The following is a 22,983-nucleotide window of genomic DNA, read 5'->3' on the forward strand; positions in this document are numbered from 1 at the left end:
GAACCTTTCTCTGCACAGCAAACAGCATAGCTGAATACAGAATTTTTAGAAATGATTCTGATATTCTTCTCCAGAGTATATAACATCAGCAACTGGGAACTCCCAGAAGACTTAGAGCCATTAAGGGCTGGGATTCCTTTCAATTGGCGTCATTCCAACAGAGGCTCAGTGTGAAATGAAACCTCCTGCAAATCAAATCTGTTGCAATGTTATTTTTTTCCAGAGGTTAATTACCTGCTTCACACTTACACACACACACACACACACACACACACACACACACACACACTCAGGAGGAAAGGAGGTACTGGAAAAACAGATGACATTCTGCTGTAAGCCTCCTCTAGAAATACTCAAAACGAAATCAAAACAACTTTCTGGCTGTCAAATTCTAGATACAACTCCATGAACATCCTCTTCTACTTGACACTTGTAAGTCCATAGCATCATTATCTCCAACTACTAACAGACAGTAAGAATTTACTAAAAGAAGTTACACCTTCAGATTTTATCTTTCAGAGATACTCAGTGAAATATTTATGGTTGAAATTATGATATCCAGCCTACTTCAAAATAAACCAGTGGAGAAGCAGGGAAAGGAAATAGATGAACCAAGACTGTCCATGCACAGAAAGTTTTTGACGCAAACAATGGGAACACGGAAGTTTATTATATTATTCTCTGTACTTTTGTATATGTTTGAAACAGTCCATAAAAATAAAAACTTTCACAGATTCAAAACAACCCATTTAACAAGAATTCATTGATCACCTCCGATGACAGACTGTCTTACTGCTTTGCCCTTTCTTTCCTTAGGATTATACAGACCTACCTATTATCACCCAGCATGTGATGCCACCTGTGGGAGTACTACACATCTCTGGCCCAATGACAATGAGCATGACCATATTACTGCTTTGACCAATGACATGTGAGTGATGTGATGTACACCTCAACGGAGCAGAAGTTTTTGAAGTCACTGTATGTTGCCATCCGTTTTCCTGTTCTTTCCCTCTGCCACAGAAATGGCATATTCCAGGGGCTGCTGGGGGGATGCTCCTTCAGACAGGGTTCCAAAAATGCTGCAATCAATCCAGAGCTGACAAGATGCAGTGTAAGCAAGAAATTAACTAGTGTTGTAAGCCACAGATATTTGTTGGTGTTGCTATGCAAGAAGAGGACGATAGAGGATGAGATGGCTGGATGGCATCACCAACTCGATGGACGTGAGTCTGAGTGAACTCTGGGAGTTGGTGATGGACAGGGAGGCCTGGCGTGCTGCAATCCATGGGGTCGCAAAGAGTCGGACACGACTGAGCGACTGAACTGAACTGATGGCAATACAACCCAGCAAAAGCTGATAGATACATTTACTACAAGTCAGGTACCAAGAATATTAAAATGATGAGTGGTATATTTATGAGACTGTAAAGGAAGGTAGGTACACACAAAAAAACTTAACTGTAGTTACCTATGAGGAGAGAGTCTGAGAACCAGAGGGTGTGCAGGGATACAGTTAAGATTAGAGGGAGACTTTATATATTATTATATCATATTATCTATCATTTGAATTTTCATGAGTGTGTTTAACAACATTATTTGGGTAACTGGATAATTTGGGCTATTTTTTCTTCCTTATGCTTTTTAGTATTAAAAGAGAATAAAAATATAATGAAGCAGATAGTAACTAATTAAAAATGAGTAAGAACTACCCTCCTATCCTTAAGGAATCTGAAAATTGGTTGCAATTTAGCTTTAAAGAAAGCCTTTTCCAATAAGATATTCATTGTTAATTCTTCAAAGTGGCAAAGGTGATATGTGAAAACAAAATTTAAAAAAATTAGGAGTGTAAGTACATGCAATTCTATCAGTTTGCTCATCTTAATATTTCAGTAAAGAAAACAGGGTTTTGTACATGGGTAGTGCACCTACGGATCTCAAAGGAAATTCTCTCAATCACATTATTTCAGTATGCCAATTAAACTGGTGAAGAAGCACACTCTAGGCGTTAAACTTGGTGAATAAGCCTTAACCATAGACAAGCTTTAACTATAGACAAGGTATCTACTCCTCTAAGTTAACCCATACAGGGTAAATATATTTTTAAGCATTAGAAGAAAAACATTCCAACCACAACTCTTGAGGTGATTAAACAACACCTGAATGGTTACAGAAGTCTCAAGGCCACTAAAGTAACACTTCACTACGTGAATAAATTTTTAAACTTGAGCAATACCTGCAAATATGATTAGGGACATGTCTGCTCTTTTCATCTTAGGATCTCAAAGCACTTTACAAACGTTAATTTAACCCTCATATCGCCTTGGGAGGTAGGTATTATACAACATTATAACCATCTATTCTGCCACTACAGAACATTTAAATATCCCTTCAGCAGTACTTGCCCTGAGGAGGTATTGCCAAAACAGCCAATAAGACAGGAAATAAGCTGACAGTGCATATGCCACCAACAATCTCTAAAAAGATCAGACCTTCACCCACAAGAACCACTTCCTCTGAGTAAACCACAAAGACTGTACAGGGCAACCACAGCGTATCAGCCTGTGTCGGAACACAGGCAGATAACCCATCTAAAACCTATGGAAGGCTATGTCCAAGCACCTTCACAAGCTATCTTATATATATTTCAGTGTATAAGTGTATTTGGGGGACTTGTTACTCTTCTGGATGAGATATAGTCACCTTCTACATTACATAACCGATTTCACATATAATTTATTCAGATGCTGATTTTTTCAACACCACAAATATCTAGATTTTTCTGAATCCACAGAAGACATGAAATCCTCCTTAAGTTTGAGTGTATGAACCTAACATCAGCATTTAAATGTAATATTTAACCAAAACTGTAGTCTCGAACAGTTATCTTTAAATGCCTATAATAGGCATCAGAAGAAAAAAACAGTGTGACAAGTGGATAAGATTTAAACATTAACTAAATCAGATTTTCTTATATATTCCCAATTTCTTCATGAATTGTCCCTCACAGTCCCATGACAGGAAACCTAATTTTTTACTGGCCTTCAGATTTGCTTATCTCTCAACACTGGGAAGCCACCCAGGTCTATCATGTGTCTATGACCTAAAAAGCAAGGATTCAGCATTTGAATTAGTAAGAGATCCTGTTTTGCTATGAATCTAAGCTGTCAGCTGCACTGGTGCATGTTAATTTAGTAAGGAAAACAGTATACTTCTCCTTTTACTGAAAGTCAGTAACATATGTTTATAAACTGTAGGCAGTCTCTGACCTGTGACACCATCACATATTATCTCTGCAAAATAAAAAAGCTGAGAATTATTCTAGGTACTAGCTTCACAGGTTTCTCTTGGTGTTAGAAACTCTTACAAATTTCTTTCTTTTGTGGCTATCTTGGTACTCTAGATATTCTAAGTAGAGAAAGTAAAATACCCTAAATCTCATTTGTTTCCAAAATTCTGACGTTTGAGGTAACAAAATCACTAGCAAAACATGGAAGAATGAAGATATCTATTTAAAATAACTTTAAGTATCAACAATAAAGGTCTACTGATACATCATTCAAGAGCTCTATCTTATATATATATATATGTATGTGTATATATATATAATAATTTAAATATCCATGTTTTCCTTCTGTTACTTATCATTAGTAACAATTCTTGTAAATACACTGGTAAGAAAGTAAAACATTATTTCAATATTAATAATAGTATGTCTTATTGGAAAAACCTGCTTATCATTGCAAATCTATTTCTTTTCACTAATAAGTGGAAATAACAGGAAAAAACAAAGTTAAACAACACAGGCACACACACACAAAAAACCAAAACGGAAAAATGACACACAATTTTAAGGTTAGACTGAAAAACCACTGTAAAAAACAAAAAAAAGAAAAAAGAATAACAACTTACAGATATATCTCATCATACAGTGATATCTTAAAGCTACAACCACATCTCTTTTTTAAATTCAGAGATGGTTCATCCTCATTTCTGATTAATTTTCAACCAGGGATGGCTTATCATTTGTTTGCTACATTTTTGTCACATAATTGATAATACTTTTAACTTACATTAGGGCACGATATCAGAAAGAATCACTTTGTAAACAAGGCTTTTATAACATGAGCAATTGCTTAATTAGCTGATTTGCTAATTATGCTGTTTGTATATATCTGTTTGTTTGTTTGATGGTGACATCTCCCATATCCATTCTAAAAAAACTATCTAAAATAAAACTGAGTCAAAATGGTCTTGAGAATTTTCTTTACTTATAATTTTGGGCTATGCCTGGAGAAAACAGAAGACCCCTGTATTATGGTAAAACCAAACTGGAACTTGTTCTAGAATATGAATAAAGATAAAATATAGAATATCATTTTGTAGTAGAACAGCACTGAAAGAAAAAAACCATTTTGCACTAGATGAGCAACTGAGGAAAAGCTAATAAAATATTAAGAGGAAGAGACTGACTTTTAGACACAAATCAACAGAATATACAACTTGGCTCAGCAAAGAATAAGGGTGGGGGGAAGGAAAGGGTGGTGGACAACTGTCTAAACCATTTACAGTCACATAAACATAAAATGGGAGGAGATCATTATTTAGCCTAGTACAGCAAGTGTATACAAGTAACAGGACAACTTAAAAGAAAAGTCTGTGCTAAAGATCAGGAAAAACTTCCTGACTACAAGATCTATCAGATTGTTGTTCAGTCTCCTGAGGAAGTGACGATAGCTTTATCCTCTAGAGATACTTAAAATTAGAATCGATAAGGTACTAGAAAGCATCCGGTAAGAGAAAAATCCAACCCTGACTTAGCTTGGAAAGTTACAAGGGAAGCAGGACAGAAAAAATATACAAGGAAAGACAATAATTTAGAGTGACATCTGGAGGACTTGAAAGCCAGAAAATCTAGGTCATATCTTGAATCTATCCTTTCCAGTTTTATAATCTTAACTTAAATGCTAAGAGTTGCTGTAAGTGTAAATGATGATCTGCCTCACACTGAATTGAAGACACTGTAAATGTTAGAGCCACACTGCCATAGGATATCATTACATATATCAGGGTATTTTCTTCAAAAGGAAACAACAACATTTATAATTTTGCTGATTTTAAATTTTCAGTTCAAATGCCATTATTTTGAAGATTCTTAACTACTGAAAGGAAAAGGACCATGCCTTCCAATGAAGTTTTAAAACGTCATCAACACCATGTTTTAATGGATGAAACTTAATGAAGTTAATTATGCTCCCTGTTTCTGAAAATGTGGCATGGTCAATCCCTAGGAGATAAGCAATTAAATGATAAGTAGCATTTCTGCTAACTTTGTTAGACAACCATGATGTAAAAGCACTTCTCCAATTACCGCTGGAAAATGGTTCAAATATCCTGCTGCTTTTACAACCCGTATCAGTACGTAGGCAATTCATACTCAATTCATGAAACCACCAGTGTGTTAAGTGGTATCACCAGGTTAACATATTTTATTATGATTCAAATAAAGCTTCTCTCATCATCTCACTAAATACATGTGAACATCTTATAAATGTGCCGTTAATCTAGAAGACTACAGCTCTGTACTTTTAAACAAATTTACTTCGGACTGTACATGTTGACTCATGTAAAACTGTACAAGTGAATGTACTACTGCATACCTGTTTGAATCAGAATTTAAAACTGAAAAACTAGAAGAAAAGAACATTAAAGTGAATACAAAGCTAGCTCTGTGATCCTGGCCCCACTTTCAATTCAGTATTTATCTAATGACTGATTTTACAAATGAATGCTACAAATAATTTCACCTTGCAGATGACTCAGGCAGCCTTGAAAACAGTGCACATACAGAATTTTTGTTTTGTATTGTAATCAAAAGCATTATTATATGGCACTGTTGGCAGAAAAAGTATCATGAATGAAAACGTTAATTACTGGGCAAATGCATATAAAGCCTCTGGTTTCCAGACTCACTTTAAAAAGGTGCTTCTTAAAAAAAAAAAAAAAAAAAAAGACTTGCTTCAGTTAAACAAGCTTAAAGATAAACTTACAGTGCTTAAAAAAAAAAAAAAAAAAGCCAATATATTAAAAACCTTTTATCTATAAATCAAAACCAACAAAATCTACAAATCCTAGACAGGACATAGGTTCTTTTCAACAAAGACCTTTATAGCAAAATCGTACCTATACTGTCCCTGAAAATTCACTGTTCTAGAATACAGCCTGAAACAATTTACTCAGTCCGCTGAAAAAGCATTCTCTTATCTCTCAAAAGAAATTCCAACTGCCACAGGACCCCTAAACTCTTAGGGTGAGGACAAGCATCCAGGAGGATTAGAAACAATTAGGATTATTTTGGGACTAAGGACAGCAATCAATGCAAACTGGAGAACAGCAATCAGATATTTCTATCACTTTTCAAGTGCTGGTTCTAAAAGCTGAAAAATATAATCTTCAGGTCTCATAGAAATTACAAAGCAAGACACTGGATGGCATTCATAAGCTGTTTAGATTTTTTTTTAACAATTCAAATATACTACATAAAAACAACAGCTACCATGAACATATAGATTGAGTTTTAAGTTGATAACTACACTTTTAAAAAGGGGGCTGGAGTGCCTGAGGAATAGAGAATGAAAAGGGTAAAAGGGGAGTAAATGAATGTGTTAATTTAACTGCAAAATAATAACAGGATATAACAGAATTCTGAGTCTCCAAAGTGACCATTCAGAGCCCAAACATAGCTGAATTCCATCCCAGCCCCAGCACGTCCCTAACACAAGAATAAAACCCTTCTTATCTTGTTCAGCCATGTGTCGCCTGCCACAAACTGCAAAACAGAACAACGCCCAAAACCAGCTAGTCTGATTTCAACTGAGGACAGACAGACTCTGTAGTCAGAAGCATCACAATGAAAGAACTCTAACTCACACAGCTGGCCTGGTGGGTCTGCACACTCTACAAAACAAAGCCATACCACATACAGTACTTCAAACTTGAAAGGATCTTTAAAAAGACACTGTTAATTTGCCAATAGCTCTAGAATCAGCAAAATGTACCTAGAGTGCACTGGAGTTAGACCATGAGAAGATGGGAACTATTTTATACTCGTAACTTTATTAAGGCAGCCTGGCACAGAAATAAGACTAAACCAGTACTTCCAGATTTCACCCCAACATATATTCAAATCAGGGACAACTCTAAGAGTCAAAGGATGCTTGAGATTTATGGGGCAAGATACGTTAAAAGAAAAAGTAATGGTCACATAAGAATAAATCTTGTGGTGGAAAAAAAGAAACTAGTAGTAAATTCCTAAGAAATATGAATCCGTAATTGTCTCACCAAGGCACATTAAATTAAGTGGCTTTTAAAGTCTTTTGTCTTTTAAAAAGTATGTGAAATTATGCAGTACCCAAACTAATTCAAGTAGATATTAAACCCAAACCAATTTGCAGATTCATCTTAGAATATTCATCTTTTAATCCTTTGTGCCCAGCACAGTGCCTGGCAAAAAACAGGCATTAACTGCATGCTTATTGTACATTTGTATCTCATCTAAGTTATAAAAAAGCAACACAAATCCCAAAGTTTTCCTTCCAACATAATGGAAATAGGAAGAAAATCTCTGAGAAACAAAGAAGAAAGAAAGATCATTACTTGGGGGCCTTTAGGTGATTTTCACGTGGAATGAGCTGGTAATCCAAGGTTCTGTTTCTACGGAATTAAACACCCTTACTATTGCAATGAAAACTACCAACATATTAGTTCCTAATAAGACTTGTCTCCAGGGTCAACAGAGAAAGCAAGAATTGAGAGAACCAGGAAAACAATTACCCATGAAAGTGGCTTCTCAGAGGCAAAACACCGTGCAAGGAAAAGGAATGGGAATAACCAGAAAAAATCAAAATAAGCATTGTTAATAATGTTAAGTGTACTCTCGGAGAATTTGAAAATTAAATGCATTAAAAAAAATACACAAAGAATAAATAGTTTAAATATTTAATAGAATCTTTTAGGTGAACATTCACGTGATACTGGGAAGCATCAACAGGAACAGGAAATTCTGTTTCTGGAGTAGCTGTTAGGGTAAGATAATGGAATTTGGCCCTTTTAAAATCAACAAATGAGTCTTACAATTGGGTGAAACTCGCTTATTAGGGAATTCAACTACTTTTTGCAGAAGCACTTCTCAAAATGCTTTCTTTGCTCCCTAACTTCAGTTATTTGATCTTTTTTTTTCTTTTTAATGATGTAATGGTTTGAAGGCTGACCAAAAAAAAAAAAAAAAAAAAAACAACTGAAACTTGGGACTTGAATACGTCATAGTTACACTGAAAAATATCATGTAGTACAGAATATGCTTTTATCACTTAAATATTGCAAAGAATAACTCTAAAGAGTAAGGAAACTCACTTAAACCACAAATGGTCTACCTCATTCACCAAGCAACATAGGTAAGTACTGTAAAAGACTGACCCAACTCAACAAATCCACCTGCCAGCTTCTACTACATAATTCGCTTAGGCCTACAACCCTTAAATGCAAACGTTTCTGGAAAATGAAATCCTAAAAGTGCAATAATTAAAATCAAGCCCCATGATGTTTCCCCGCCCTTTTTTTTTTTAGTTCCTTGATATTGTCCCCACCAGGAGACTGGGACTTACTGGTAATTCCAACATTCTGGAAAACTATTAGACAATAAACGTGCAAGTCAATGTTTCAAGGATATTAATTTCATAAATCATCATGCGGTAGTCTCAGAATGAAGTTCACAAACAGAACAGGGTCTAGGGAACTACAGGCCAGGAGTTAAACTTATGAGGGACCAATACCCCAGCCGACCTCCGGCGCTGACCTTCACCCAAAATGACCTTCCTCTGCTTCCAAGATCAGTACCGAATCCTAATGCCCACTACGGACAGAAAAACACAACCGTGGCTTTACCTACCCCTCCTCCGACACTCTGGAAAAGTTTCTCTCCAGAAAAAAAAAAAAAAAATACATTTCCAAATTCAATCAACCGGGTAACTTGGCAGCAACCCCAGACTAACTGCAGAGCTCGGAAACACCCCTCCGTCGGATGCCTGTCAACTTCACTGGGCAAAGGCAATCCTGACTCTCCTGCTAGGTCGGGCCCCATCCAGGGAGGCTAAGCGCAGGGGGGGGAGCTTCATACCAACCTGTCGGTGATAGTAGACTGTGTGCCACTCATTGGGGCCCTTGGCGAGAGGTCCTCCTTTTATCCAACTTGCATTTTACAGTAACACCTCCACCCCACCCCCAGCGCTCCGGGATCAGGCCCGACTCCGTAGGGGACACCAGAGTCCAACTCAAAACTCCATTCAGTCATCTAGAACGTCCGACTAGCAGGGGTCAAGGAAAGGGGATGTGGGTGGGAGCGAAGCAAGTTATCTCCCAAAACAAACCGAGCAAGTCCGCCAGAAGGCGAGTTCTAAAGCTAGGGAGAGATCCTTGGGAAAGCGCCGGAGAAAACTTCGTCACGGAGGGAAGTCGGCAAGCCGCGCGGGGAACGGACCTCAGGAGTCCGTCCGGGGCAGGATGGGCTCCTCGTCGGGGTCTCGGGGGCCTGCAAATCCCCGCCACCGAGCCGGGGCCCGCTGGCTTCTGCTTTCTATCTGGGGCTGCCGGCCGCTCGTGGCCGCGGTCTCGGCCGCGTTTCGGGCCGCCCCGCGTCAGCCGCTCGCGGCTCCATGGCCCCGGGCCGGGGGACACCTCTCGTCGTCCTCGCTGCCCCCCCACCAGGCTCCGGACGCCAGGACGAGCACGAGCGCCGGGGGAGGAGGTCCCGCAGCCGGAGGTGACAGGAACCTGGTCTCTCAGCCCCACGGGCTGCTCCCCATCCCTCGGAGGCCCGGGCTCTTCCGCGGTCGGCGAAGGCGGCGGCGGCGGTGGTGGCTCCTCCCCGACGCGCCGGTAGGCGGCGGTTCCCGCGAGGGGTGGGAGGCTCCCGTCCGACCCGGCCTGGAAGCACCGGCCCGGGAGGCCGGCGGCGACCGCGGCGACTCGGAACGCACGGCCGGCTAGCCGGGTCCTGGGGCTCTCGCGGGAGCGCGCGCGGCGGGCGGTGGAGGGGGCCGCGCGACAACCGCAGGCGCGCGCGCGGGTTCCGGTTCCGGTTCTGCCTTCCCGGCCCCTGCCGCATCCAGCGCGAGCGCTCGCCCTTCCCCTCCCCCGCCGACTTTTTTTGGCCTCCTCCCCTCTGACTTCGGGAAGCCGCCTCACCCGGGATCCCTCCGCGGCGCGCGGGGCGGCCCCAGCCCCCCGCGCTCGCCACCCCGCGCGCCGCCTCCGCTCACCGACCGCGGGTGCGCGCCGCCCCCGCGCGGACGCCTCCGCCGGACTCTTGTTTGGGGGAGAGCGAAAAAGTAGTTCTGCGGGGGCAGAAGGAGGTGGGCACCGTGCGACCCTGAGAGTCCCACGCGCCAACCTAAGGTTGTCTCAGGGAGCCCACGAATGCCGGAGGTTGCTATTTTGGGGTCTAGCTTGCCCTAACTCGGCTTTCCCCCAGAGAGCACGCCCCCAGTCCCGAGGAGTTGAGGATGAGAGAAGAGGCTCTTTGGAAATTACTCACCCCCTTGTCCTAGAAACTTGTATTCCTTAAGGGAGCATACTTGTTCTTTTCTGATAACACGCACAGACTGTTTTTGGCGAATGGAAGCAAACTCAGGTCCGGCTGCCCGGACCCCGCTGCTCTCTGGTGAATCAGACCCCAGCAGAGAGAGGTTTTGGCCTTGGCCGCTCACCTGGGGCACCTGCTGGCCTCGGCCCAGGGCAGGGGCTGCCGCGCAAAAAAGTCTTGGCTGCGGGCGGAGAGTTGGAGGATGGAAGTGTATAGGAATGGGGAGACAGTTTGGGAATTGGAGCCAGGATTTCTTCGTATAAGGTTGCTTTTAGGCTGCTTCTGCCTTGGCAAAATAAAATGTGTTATTTGCCAAATTGAGCAAGCATGGTGCTTTCCACAGCGGCTTAACAAGCTTGCTGTGGAAAGAAATGGGAGCGGGGGGGGGGTGGGGGGAGGGCAGCTTATTTATCCTGTTACATTACAGTTCTCTTTGAAGAGTTCCCAAATATATATATATGTTTTTTTCCTACTAGGTAGTAGGTTTAGACACCCATCCAGTTTTATGGTTGCGTAACTCAGGATTGTAGCTATTCAAGTTCCATGTACAATATGTTTCTTCCATCCCGCCTGCAAACATCTGAAGTGGCTGTCTCTTCATACAACCATTATCAGACTTTGGGGTTCAAACCTGTATTTGTGGGTAAGGGTCTTTAACATTTTTGTGGAAATCAAGTGGCAAAGCAAATCTAGTAAACAGTGGCTGTGGAGAAAGGAAACAATTACCTCTTAACAATGCTGTTTCTAAAAGTCAGTCCGCAACAGTGCGTGAAAGGATCATTATCCCTGAATAGATGCATGAGCTAAGGCTGACGTTAGAACTCGGTTTAAAAAAAAAATAGATAAAGATAAACAGAGGCCAAAGATGACTCTTTATTGCTCGATTTTTTTTTTTTTTTTTTTTAAGTCCAGTGCACAGCCAACTAATTTTGTAATGTTTATTTTGGGAAAGAATAGAAGCAGAATAGGGTTCCAAGCCACTTTCCTAATGATCAGACCAGGACACATTGCCACCTGCTGGTGTACCCTAGCATGATAATTCTGTCCTGAAAACGCATTAAACTGCGCATTTTCCATAGATAACTGGAAAGAGCTTCATCAGTCTGTATACAACGACCAAAATTCAAACCTTATCCGCAAACTTTTAGACGTGCTAAATATCTTTTTTTGCCCGATTCCAACAATTTCACAGCTTGGGTATCAAAATAATTGGACCCAATGACTCATCAAATCATGCATTTTAAAAATGAGTTTCCTTCTTCCCTTCAAGAATGCCTCACTCCATGAGCTTCAGGAATAAAACAAACTGGGAAAGTTTCCTAATTCACCTTCTCTTCCTTGCATACAAAACCTCTTGGCAGGCTGCTTTCACGATCTTTCCAAACTTAAACAGACCCAAAGTTCTAGCTGTGAGCAAAGAGGCCATTTGCTGTGGGAAAGCTTCGGAAGATGGTAAGCAAAGGATTTAATTAAGCCAGTGATTATTCACTCCAGGGCTATTTTTTTTTTTAATAATGAAAATCTCTATATTCACACACAAAACTCTCATGGTAAAAAAAAAGAAAAAAAAAAGTCCCCGAAAGCCTCTTTACAACTGTTGGTAGCTCTAGACTGTTCTAGAGTCTGTGTATAGACTACCTTCACAATAGTCACACCAATTTAGGCAGAACACACTCCACAGGGACATTAGTCCTTTACCTAGAAAAATGACATCGATGACCCCTATCCACTGTGCATGCTCTTTGAGGTTTTCCAATGGGGGCTTATCCAGGCCCTCATCCATTCTTTCAAGCTGCTTACTGAGCACCTGGCTTCCCAAGTGGCTCTAGTGGTAAAGAACCGCCTGCCAGTGCAGATGTAAGAAACTTGGGTTTGATCCCTGGGTTGGGAAGATCCCCCTAGAGGAGGAAATGGCACTCCACTCCAGTATTCTTACCTAGGTAATCCAGTGGACAGAGGAGCCTGGTGGCCTACAATCCCTGGGGCTGCAAAGAGTTGGACATGACTGAGCACACAATGAGCACCTACTGTGTGTCTAACACTGTTCCAGTCTTTGGAAGCAGAGTCTGAAGAAAGCAGAAGGCCCTGTCTTCATGGACCCAACTGGACATCATCATTTTCAAGGCAACTACTCAAATAGACAGAACATAAAGAAGGCTGAGCACCAAAGATTTGATGCTTTTGAAGTGTGGTGTTGGAGAAGATTCTTGAGAGTCCCTTGGACTGCAAGGAGATCAAACCAGTCAATCATAAAGGGAATCAATTCTGAATATTCATTGGAAGGACTGATGCTGAAACTGAAGCTCCGATACTTTGGGCCCCTGCTTCGAAGAACTGACTCATTGGAAAAGATGCTGATGCTTTTGAAGATTGAAGGTAGAAGGAGAAGGGGACAATAGAGGACGACATGATTGGATGGCATCACAAACTCAATGGACATGAGTTTGAACAAGCTCCAGGGGATGGTAAAGGACAAGGAAGCCTGGCATGCTGCAGTTCATGGGGTTGCAAAGAGTCAGACACGACTGAGTGACCGAACAACAACTAAAACAGGTGGCAAAATAAGAAATTAAGTTCTTCCTCCTCCTTTTGGCAAACTGCTTTCTGTATGTAGATTGTTGCCTCAAAAAATAAACACTATTAAGAATGGTGGATAAGAGCAGCTAAGAAGTATTTTACCAGTAAGTATAAATATGGTTCAACCTTTCTGCAAGCCAAAGCCTTTTTTTTTTTAAGCTTCTTGGCAGAACCACAAGAAAGACATAAAGCAGACCCTGGGTTGATAAAAAGTTGTTTATTTTTATAAAATTTAGTATAAATCTTATTGAAATATAAATTCTTCTTGAGCAGTGTTAATAATTATTACATAGTAATCTGAATGCAAATGAGTACTTCATGTGTGTGACCATACCACATGTTAATTAGCCCTACAGTACCTGTCATGGACAAACTCAGCATCTTAACTGCTGAGTCACCTTCATTTCACAGTTTTGTCTCAGCAAGTTGCCTTCAGAGTTATTAGCTACAATATCAAGAAAAAGCTGAAATGAGGGATTCTCCTTCCCTTATCATTAGTTAGGTTTCTTGAAATTCAAGAAATCAAAGTACATTCCCCTAAAAGAGCAAGGTCTACAATCCCTTCACTTCTGAGGCGTAAGGAGAAAAGAATTGGTACCAGATTAAGTCTGTTCATTTGTCTGGTATGGGACAGGTTGCACTGTGCCAAAATTCAAGAGACAGCTTTTTTCTTCCCTTTTTTTTTTTTTTTCTGGTGCCAAGCCACGCTTTTCTAACTAGGCTTTTGCTAAAATCAGCATTCCCTAGCATCCTACTTTGACCACAGTCTTATTGGAAAGAAGCTAACCAGCATTTCAGGGATATGGGTCATAGAAAAAAAGGAGCTGGGGATGCTACTGTCAGATTATTCTCATGTCCAGCAAATCTCCTTAACCAAATGACAGTCATTTTAAAAGACCCATAGTTAACATGCCTTTAAAGCTGTCTTTTCCCAGAGCAATGATGACTTCATGCGGTTCCAACCACTCATGCCTGGACAATGATGTCCATTTTCAAGAACCACTCATTAGGCTAGGATTACGAGTGACCATCGAATGGGCTGACACTTCCTACCGACCTCCAGCCCTGACTTCAACAGCCCCAGACTCTTGCTCATCAGTTGAGCTACGTGGTCGCCACTACATGGTCTCAACAACACAATTGACTGAATAAATAAAAAACGAATGAACAAATAAATAAAACTTCCCTTTTTTCCCATAAAAGCCCTACATTAAAGACCTTCATTAATGAAAAGCCACCTAATGTCTCTATGAAATATGCAATGGAGTATTTTGTTTATTGACAGTAGGGTTCAAACAGAGGTAAAGAGTAAACAAGTGACCTGCCCAAAGGATCTGGCAGGTGAGTAGCCAAATTAATTCAAAGAACCTAAGAATTCTCACTTCCTAAGCCCTTTTACTACACTTGTGTTCTTGCTTTGCCTAGGTAAGATGAGAGACTATTGATTAAGAAATATTTTTTTCCTCCTGACATTGGCTTTTTCATAATATACTGTCTAGACAGAGTGGTACCTTTTCCAGAGAAAAAGTAGTAACAAGATGAACAAGGAATGTATCTGAAATGGAAAAAAAAAAAAAAAAAAAAAAAAACAGCCTCATCACCCTGAGGCCAGGACATTTGGTCTTTGGTTCTGGTTTGTAGTATGTATAGCAGAGCTGAAACCTGAACTGGCATCTCAAGCCCAGTGGAATCTACATGGTAAATCCCTACGGAATTCAGTCACAGCCTCTCATGCCTAGGAGATTAATGCACGAAAGCCCTGAGAACTGGCATAGTTTTCCTGGTAGGGCAGAACCCGTACAACAGGACTCGGTAAATCTGCCCACACCTCATTCATCTCTCATCCGAAGCTCTAGCTCTATGGTTTTTGTGCAGAAAAGAGTTAATAGAGCAGGCCTGGAAAGGGCTGTCTGCAAGGTTGGCCCTTGGCCAGCATCCGGGGACTTAGATTTCGTCAGGAAGGTTCCCACCTGAACTGATGAGACTGGCTCACTGACTCTAAACTGCACAAACAATGTGGTTCATGACGAAAACCTCCTTTCCTTCTGGGAGTCAGGAAAAGGCTGACTTTTGCACACCATGGAGAGACTGCCTATGGCACCAGCCCCCAACTGAAACCTTGGATACTGAGTCTCTAACAAGCTTTCTTCTAGACATGTCATACATACTCTGAACAGATCACTGCTAGAGGAATTAGCACATCCTGCATGATCCCACTGGGAGAGGGCTCTGGAAGCTTGGGCTGGTTTCCCCTGTACTCTGCTCCGGGTGCCTTTTCCTTTCGCTGAGTTTTCATTGTATCCTGTTGCTGTAATAAATCAAAGCTCTAAGTACAACAAAGTGCTGTGTGCTGTGAGTCTTCCTAGTGAAGCATCATGCCTAAAGATATGTACTTGGGGACCCCCAAGCACAGGGAGTCCTATATGGTATATACCAAGTATATGGTATAGGGAGGCTCAGGAAGTAGCCCCCCACCACTGTCATGGTTTCACCCCCCATCCTGCTCTCAATTTCCTGATCCAAGTTACTTCCTGAAAGTCCCTCACTTTATAGTAAATGGGGTGCATTTCTTTAAGCTGCTACACAGAAACCAGGAATAAGCATTTGTTTATTCAAAGGAATAAGGAGGAAATTACACTAATGTTTTTTGAGTTCCTTTCTAAGCTGTCTGGTCATCCAGCCTCCCAGGGACAGAAGAGCCAAGGTCACCACAACCTACAAGGAATGCAGCACGCTCATCTCACGGCTCTGACTTACTCGCAACTGCTGCTGGTAGTCGCACTTTCCACAGCTGTGCGGCTGCAGAAGTTAGCGTTTTAATACTGGAATGTGTTCTGCTCCAAGACTGGCTTTCAAACCAATCAATAAATTTAGCCCTTTTTTTGTGATCTAAGTTTGTAATAAGCATGATTCTGTAACAGCCATATGTCCAACCTGGTTCCCGTGGCTGACTTAACCTAATCCATTGTCCAGAGCAAGCCTTGGCTAGTATATCTTGAGATGTCCGTTAAGTCTGAGCTGCCGCTCCTCACTCCACCTGCTTCTCCAGGTGTGGTACTTCTTGATGCTTTTCCTCCATGCAAAGCGCCAGATGCTAAACATGAAACACCAAGACACCACATACATCGCCACTCCCCCGACCTTCACAAACCACTTGGGCGTGGGTGAGACCATTTCACAGAAGAGGAGGCAAGCTCCTACACCAATCCTCACTCCAGTGAACAGGGCCACAAAGAGGAAATCCACCACGTCTCCGGTGAAACTGTGGTAATGGCCTGTTTCACGAAGAAACCAGCGCATCTGTAGCAGGGGGTTGGTAATCTCGCTTCCGAAGAGGACCGCATTGACCTCTGTGCCCGACTCTCCAAGCACCAGGGCCACGATGATGCCCAAGATACTCAGTGTGTGGTGAGCCAGCATCAGAGGCCCCTCAGACCGGAAGTAGATGCACCAGCCCAAGTCGAAGATGAAGTAGCCCAAGGTGAGACACAGAACGTGCACTTGGAGAGGTGTATTGGGTGAGCCTGAAATAAACCAAGAAGAAGCAAATTGAGTGGCTAGGAATTGTGCTGGCTTACACAGGGATCCTGTGTTGCTCTTTCTCAACATTGCTCTTTCAGTGATTCTTTTGGAATCACTGAAAAGAAAAGTAATGGCAGGCACATGCTTTTTAGAGACAACCAAAAAAAAAAAAAAAAAAAAAGACTAAAACCTAAAACTCTGGTCTCTATCAAAGCAATGTTACAGCCCCCAGGACATGCTGTTCTGATGCATCAGATCTCAGTGAGTGATTCGAACACCAGCAATGATCCAGCGTCCTCTGTGTAGCAGCATAAAATCGAGTTACTTTGTTCTTTCAATTAAAATCCTACACAGTCTCTTTCTTTCTTTTTTTTTTAACCAGCTAAAAGTCTGCTTCCAGATTCAGTTATTCTATCCCACTAGCAAATGCAAACTATCATATATGGAATGGACAAAAAACAAGATCCTACTATATAGCAAAGGGACAATATTCAATATCCTATAATAAACCATAACGGAAATGTTACTCTGTCCCAAATGTCAGATTAATTTCTTAGCTTAATGGGTTAGATTATTGGACACTGGTGGCCCTAACTTGTTTTGAAAGTGGACTCTGTATGTTCCCATGCAGGAACATAGGGTGCAAGGACCCTTTGTTTGAATCCATTAACAACCTTCATGTAAAACATAAAGATTAAGCATTGCTTCCTATCAGTTTGATAGTTTGAGGAAGAAATTCAGAAACTCAATATGGGAATATAAAGAAATTAGAAAAAGAATCTAAGGAATTAAAAAAAATCATATTCTAGGGAACTTACAGATTGAACTATGTCCTCACAAAATTCATATGTTGAAGGGCTGAACCCCAGTACCTCAAAATATGACTATATTTGGAGATAGGACCTTTGAAGAGGTAATTAAAATAGAGTCATTAGGGTGGTGTTCTTGTAAAACGAGGATACTAGGCACAAAAGACCATGTGAAGACAGCAAGAAGGCAGCTATCTGCACACAAAGGAGGGAAAGCCTTAGAAGAAATCAAACGCGCCAACTTGATCTTGGACTTCTAGCCTCCAGAATTGCGAGAAAATCAATCTTTGTCATGTAAGTTACCCAGTCTGTAATAAACCCCAGCAAACTAATTCAAGGGGAGACAGGTTTTGTATTCTAAGGAACATTTAGGAACACATCTGGCAGCTTAAAAATTAATACAGCTACCCCAAATAATGAGGCATTGGTTAAATAAAGGATAGCAAATGCATACAACACAATATTATATAATAACTGAAAAGGATAAGGAAGATCTATATACATAGACATGGAAAGATGATGTCCTTTGAATATACAATCAAGTAAAAGTTGCAGGTTACCAAAAAGTATGTATTATACAGTCCATTGTTGTCTGTCTGTCTGGAGGTGGTGGTAGAAAATGTTGACATTGCTTTTATAATTTATACATTTTGATCAATTAAATTGTAAAAAGCAATTAAAATTGTTTTAAAAATAGAGTTATGAAAAACCGAACAAAAGGTGATGCATACAATATCAGAATTAACAAGAAGATGAACGAAGACTCCCAAAGCACATTATAATAGTAATTATTCTTCAATATTCTTCAGTATTATACAAATTCTGTGGGAAACTCCCATCCTTCCAAGACTACCTCCAAATCATAAATTCCTAAGGGAAAATTCTCTAACGTCTCCCACATACCTGGGTGGGTAAAAGGCCAAGGGCCGTCAATGAAGCCAATATAAGCTGAGAGACCTATGGAGAGGATTCCATGGGTGAACGTAACCAGCCGGCAGTTCCACTCATAGCTTCGGTGCTTATTCAGGCGACAGAAAGAAACGTAGAGCGAAAGCCAGCCCCCCAGGCTGCACAGTGCCTGCAGACACAGAGCTAAGGCCATCCTATGATGAAAAGACCAAAACCAGAAAAACAAAGAACGCACCCTAAGAAAACAGCATTGGGTCATATTGATTATATGTCTTCATTTCTACTGTAAGACAGTACAAAAATATTACCTTCACAGAAATACTTTTTCCTTATCTACATTGCCAAGAATCTTCCACTGAAGTGTGGCTGTAATTCTGATTGCGTGTTCCTTAGAGATAACTGGTCAAAACTGTAAACCGAAAAGCAGGAACTGCATTCTGAGTTAGCAGACAGTCTAACATAACATGTTGTAATGATGAGTAAATGTCAATAATCTCCCAGTGATGACTGACCTTGGACTACGAGACACAAGTAATATAATACATGTATGAGATGTGTTCATATTTCAAAAATCCCAATAAGAATCTCTCATGGAAAAATACCTCCATCACTTGTGGTCTCTGCTAGAAGTCATATGACACATGAGAGTTTAATGTGGTTTTAAACTGATACTAAACTCAACTGAAGTTTGGGTTTGAATTATGGGTTTACCAGTCAAAATCAAAATGAGGTAAACCTGAAGACAGAACTAAACAAAGACCTAGATATTTTGGAAGGAAAAAAAAGAAGCTAGTTCTATTCAGTTTTGTAATTCAACTCAAAAACTGGCCAAGAGGGAAGCAGGATTTTGAGGTACAAGTGAGGAGTTTTTGTTAATATATAAAAATATCTTTAAGGAAATTAGTTAAAAATGAAACAAAGTCAGAAAGCTACACTTTGACATTCTTACTAGTGATAAATATACCAGGACAAGAATGAAAATAATGGAGTCAATTAGAGTCAAACAGGACAAAAATCTGAAAATAACCAAGATGTCCTTATTAATATTCATTAGCCCCTCTACTGAAAGTACAAATAAAAAAGTTAAAAAATACATTTCAGATATCTGTCTCATCTCAGCAGGAATTTTCTGCATGGCTACACTCACTGCTTAACTCTATTCTGACAAGTGAAATAGTATCTGTGGACCAACACACATCAGTACACAAGCCACTCCCAAGAATGCTATCCCAAGAGGGCTTTATGAAGGTCAAGTGCAGTACAGCTTTCATCTGAAACCAGATTTCTACTCAAGAAAACAGCAGGTGTCAATCACTGACCTGAGTTCCAATTCTATTTCTGCCCCTAAATAGCTATGAGTGTGTGGACCAATTTCACCTCTGGAGCTTCAGTTTAAAAAGAGAGAGAAAGTAGAGGGGAAAATGACAGATAAAATATAATCCAGCCCAGTTCTGACAAGGAGTTCTGAGAGAATTTTGTAAAACTTCCAGGCCAATTTTCCGAGCAAGAGCCAGAAGTACAAAGGACCCAGGGTGAAAAGAACCGTCCTCTCTCACTTCCTTTTAAAGGCCAGGGTCACCAGCCAGAGTAATACGGATCAGCTCTTTTGGTTATGCCGATTAGTATTTTTAGAGTCTTCTTCCCTGAATCCTAATTCCCTGGCAGAACAGAGGGAACAGTAGCCCATTTACAAACAAATAAAAGAATAGACATTCGTAAATGGCAGACACAACGCTGTGACCTTGAGAATGTCACTCCGTCTCCGCGTTTGGGCTTTTCACTCTTGGGGGAAAGGATGGCAGGGTATTTAGATGGCCGATGGCCGTTTCCGCTCAGAATTCCAAGGCTCCAGTCCTCGCTCCTCCCTGTCCAGGACCAGATTCGGGAGGAGGAGCGCTGGGCGGGCCCACCTGGCTCTGGGCCTCGGAGCAGGCGTGGCTGGAGCCAGCGGCAACCTCGGCGCCTGGCAGGCAGCGCGAGTGCATCTCTCCTGGACCTGCCTACCCTACGCTGCGGCCACGCCCGGCTGCGGCGCACCTGAGCCGGACCGTTATGCCGGTATCCCGTCGGCGCCCAGAGGCAGAAGGAGGCCCTCTCCCCTCAGAGTCCAGGCCAGGCCATCTGCCGGCTTCCTTCTCCCACCCTCGCCCCGCTCAGCGGGCCAGGCAGGCCAGGACATCCACGTCCTGAGCCCAAGCCGGCCGCCGGAGCCGGGCGGTTCGCGCCGCGCAGTTACCTGGTCCAGCGCCCCGGAAAGCCTCGGGCGCCTCGGCCCCAGAGCTCAGGACCGGGATCCCCGGGAGCAGGAAGCAGCGGAAAGAGGGAGGGAGGACCAGGCTCTGTCGGCGGCAGAGGAGGAGCCGGGGGTCTGGGGGCACCTGCTGGCTGGGAGGACGGAGCGCACAGCCAGAGCTGGACCCGGGGCTGTTCAGAAAGCGGGCGGGAGGATCCCCTCTTCGTCACGCAGGCCTGGGGAGGGGAGGGGCGGGGGTGTGAGGGTGATGATGACCTAATAGTGACGTGAGACCTGCAGACTGTTGTTCTTGCTTACTTGTTTGTTGTCTATGTTTGAACACTTATCCATCCCCTGCCCCCACGATGTGACGGCCCATCCCATAACCAGTTGGCGAGCACCTACTAAGTGCTTACACCCCTACTAGGCTCTGTGGGGGATTTCACTTTTGCGTTTAAGTTAAACCGGCACACAAATAACTAATTTCCAGGAAAGTGCTCAGGCCTGAAAATCAAAGTTATCTATTCCTTTTCAGGTCAGCCCTCTCACTACCTTGGCAGTAGAGAATAAGGTTTTAAGAGTAAATCCGGCTTGGTTACTGACTGTGTATCTTTGAACAAGTTGCTTAACTTTTCTGTGCCTCTGTTTTCTCATCCACAGAATGGGGATAGTAATAATAATAGCTGTCTTATTGGGTTATTGGAAGAATTTTACACACTTGACATGTGTAAAGTGCTTACAGAATGGCTGGCACATGGAAGTTGTTATATAAATGTTAATTATTGTTGTTGTTACCTCACTTTGGGTTAATCCTCTCTCCTCTCTGAATCTGTTTTGATACCATTTAAAGTGAGTTTGAAGAGATAGCTAAATGAAAGTTTGGAGATGCAAATGGGGTAAAGAGGGCATCTAAGGGGCTTCCCTATTGGTCCAGTGGTTAAGACTCCATGCTCTCAATGCAAGGGGCCTTGGTTCATTCCTTGGTCAGGGAACTAGATCCCACATGCCACAACTAAAGACCCTGAATGTTACAACTAAGACCCAGTGCAGCCAAATTCATTAATAAATTTTTAAAAAGAGGGCATCTAGGTTGGTTGATCAAGACAGGCAATGATAGGATGCTGAGGGGCCCAGATATTCTTAAGAAGAGAAGAACTTGAGCAGAAGGGTGAGGCTTTAGGCCATGTTTGGGGAATAGTAAGTAGTTTGGGTTATTTGTTTTGCTGGCCCCTTAAGAATCAGGATCACACTCTTTTCATCTTTGTTGGTACCTCTACCTGGTACAAAGGCAGGTGCAATAAATGATTGCTGCTTGAATGAATGGGAAGTGAGCCTGCAAATGTATATTGGAAGCATACTGGCACTCCTAAATCTGAATGCCCCTCTAGATCACTTGGGAAGTGTTTTCAAAACACCCTTTGTTCAGGCTGCACCTTGAAGGTTGTGCTTTAATAGGCTTGACGGGAGGTTCAGGAATCTATGTCTATTAAAACCTGCTCATACATCATTCAGATGATTAGTCATATTTGGGAGGAACTGATGTTAGAGAACCTTTCATTATTGATGCTAGCCTAGGATGCCAGGCTGAGGCATTATATTATGCAGATAACAGGAAACCTATGATGATTTTTGGCAAGGGAATAACTTTATCATGTTCTCAAGTCCTTGCTACTCCAATCTGCCTTACCTGAGAGTTTGTTAAAAACACAAATTCTCAGACCCTAACCCTGGATCTACTGAATCAAATCTGCATTTTTAACAAAGTCCCCAGCGATCTGTATGCACATTCAGGCAGCGGATCTCAACCATGACAATACAACAGACTCACTTGAGGAGTTTTTGAAAGTCCCATTTCCCTGGGCCACATCCCTGGCAAAGTAAATCAGCATCTGTGTGTCCATTTTTTTTAAGTTTCCCAGATAATTCCATTATCTGTGTAAGCAAAGTTCAGAATCACTGCTATTCAATGAAAATCAATATAAAATGAATTGGAGAAGACAACCTGTCACAAGTGGATCGGAATGGACCAGATAAGTAACAATAATAGCTTGAAGAAAGAAAACAAGGAGAGATCCATTTCACTAAATGAATAGATGGTATGCATATCTCAACTTTTCCCCATTTGTTTTTGTTACAGTTCTTCTAGTATCTGAATCTGGAATTATCTTCTTGCTGCCACCATTTCCCAGGAAAGAGCAGAATATGAATTAAAGGCTTCAGGAGTCTAATGGCTGAGGGCATAAGGGAAAGTGCTAGTTCTTCCAGTTGAGCCTATATCGGACCTTTATCCTGGG

At 41.8% G+C, this 22,983-nt stretch overlaps 2 protein-coding genes across 11 annotated transcripts in view; both read right to left on the reverse strand.

The window, feature by feature from the left end:
* The window catches only part of ARHGEF12 (Rho guanine nucleotide exchange factor 12), a 168,459-nt gene extending 157,850 nt beyond the window's left edge, over positions 1 to 10,609 (reverse strand). For 4 of the 5 annotated variants that reach the window (XM_044929609.1, XM_025266751.2, XM_006044891.3 and 1 more), the window contains exon 1: positions 9,180 to 9,375. Coding sequence is in view for 2 of the 5 variants with exons in the window: in XM_025266751.2 (XP_025122536.2) it covers positions 9,180 to 9,211 (32 nt within the window). In the remaining 3 variants the exon portion in view is untranslated. Of the gene's footprint in view, positions 1 to 9,179; positions 9,376 to 10,591 lie in introns of those variants that run through there. The other variant, XM_044929608.2, reaches the window with a different exon arrangement.
* A 2,805-nt stretch (positions 10,610 to 13,414) lies between these two features.
* Positions 13,415 to 20,914, reverse strand: TLCD5 (TLC domain containing 5). 6 transcript variants are annotated; one of them, XM_044929612.2, is made up of 4 exons: positions 20,693 to 20,914; positions 18,765 to 18,865; positions 18,451 to 18,650; positions 13,415 to 16,740 (listed from the first exon to the last, which is right to left on the reverse strand). In XM_044929612.2, the coding sequence occupies exons 3-4, from the start codon at positions 18,647 to 18,649 to the stop codon at positions 16,202 to 16,204; spliced, it is 738 nt and encodes a 245-aa protein (XP_044785547.1). In that variant the 5' UTR covers position 18,650; positions 18,765 to 18,865; positions 20,693 to 20,914; the 3' UTR covers positions 13,415 to 16,201. The 6 variants fall into 6 exon arrangements, with proteins under 6 accessions (XP_044785547.1, XP_044785546.1, XP_025122542.1 ...); XM_044929611.2 differs by having other exon boundaries at positions 18,765 to 18,886; XM_025266757.3 differs by lacking the exon at positions 20,693 to 20,914 and adding an exon at positions 20,198 to 20,670.
* Positions 20,915 to 22,983: the final 2,069 nt, after the last annotated feature.

The sequence above is a fragment of the Bubalus bubalis genome, chromosome 16, assembly GCF_019923935.1.
Source record: "Bubalus bubalis isolate 160015118507 breed Murrah chromosome 16, NDDB_SH_1, whole genome shotgun sequence".
NCBI lineage: Eukaryota > Metazoa > Chordata > Mammalia > Artiodactyla > Bovidae > Bubalus > Bubalus bubalis.

Bases quoted from the DNA above. Each gene is read 5' to 3' on its own strand.
- TLCD5 (XM_025266755.3), bottom strand. From the start codon at position 18,715: ATGACCCAATGCTGTTTTCTTAGGGTGCGTTCTTTGTTTTTCTGGTTT. The intron at 16,741-18,450 runs GTATGTGGGAGA...GGTTTATTTCAG, and splicing joins TTGGCCTTTTACCCACCCAG to GCTCACCCAATACACCTCTC.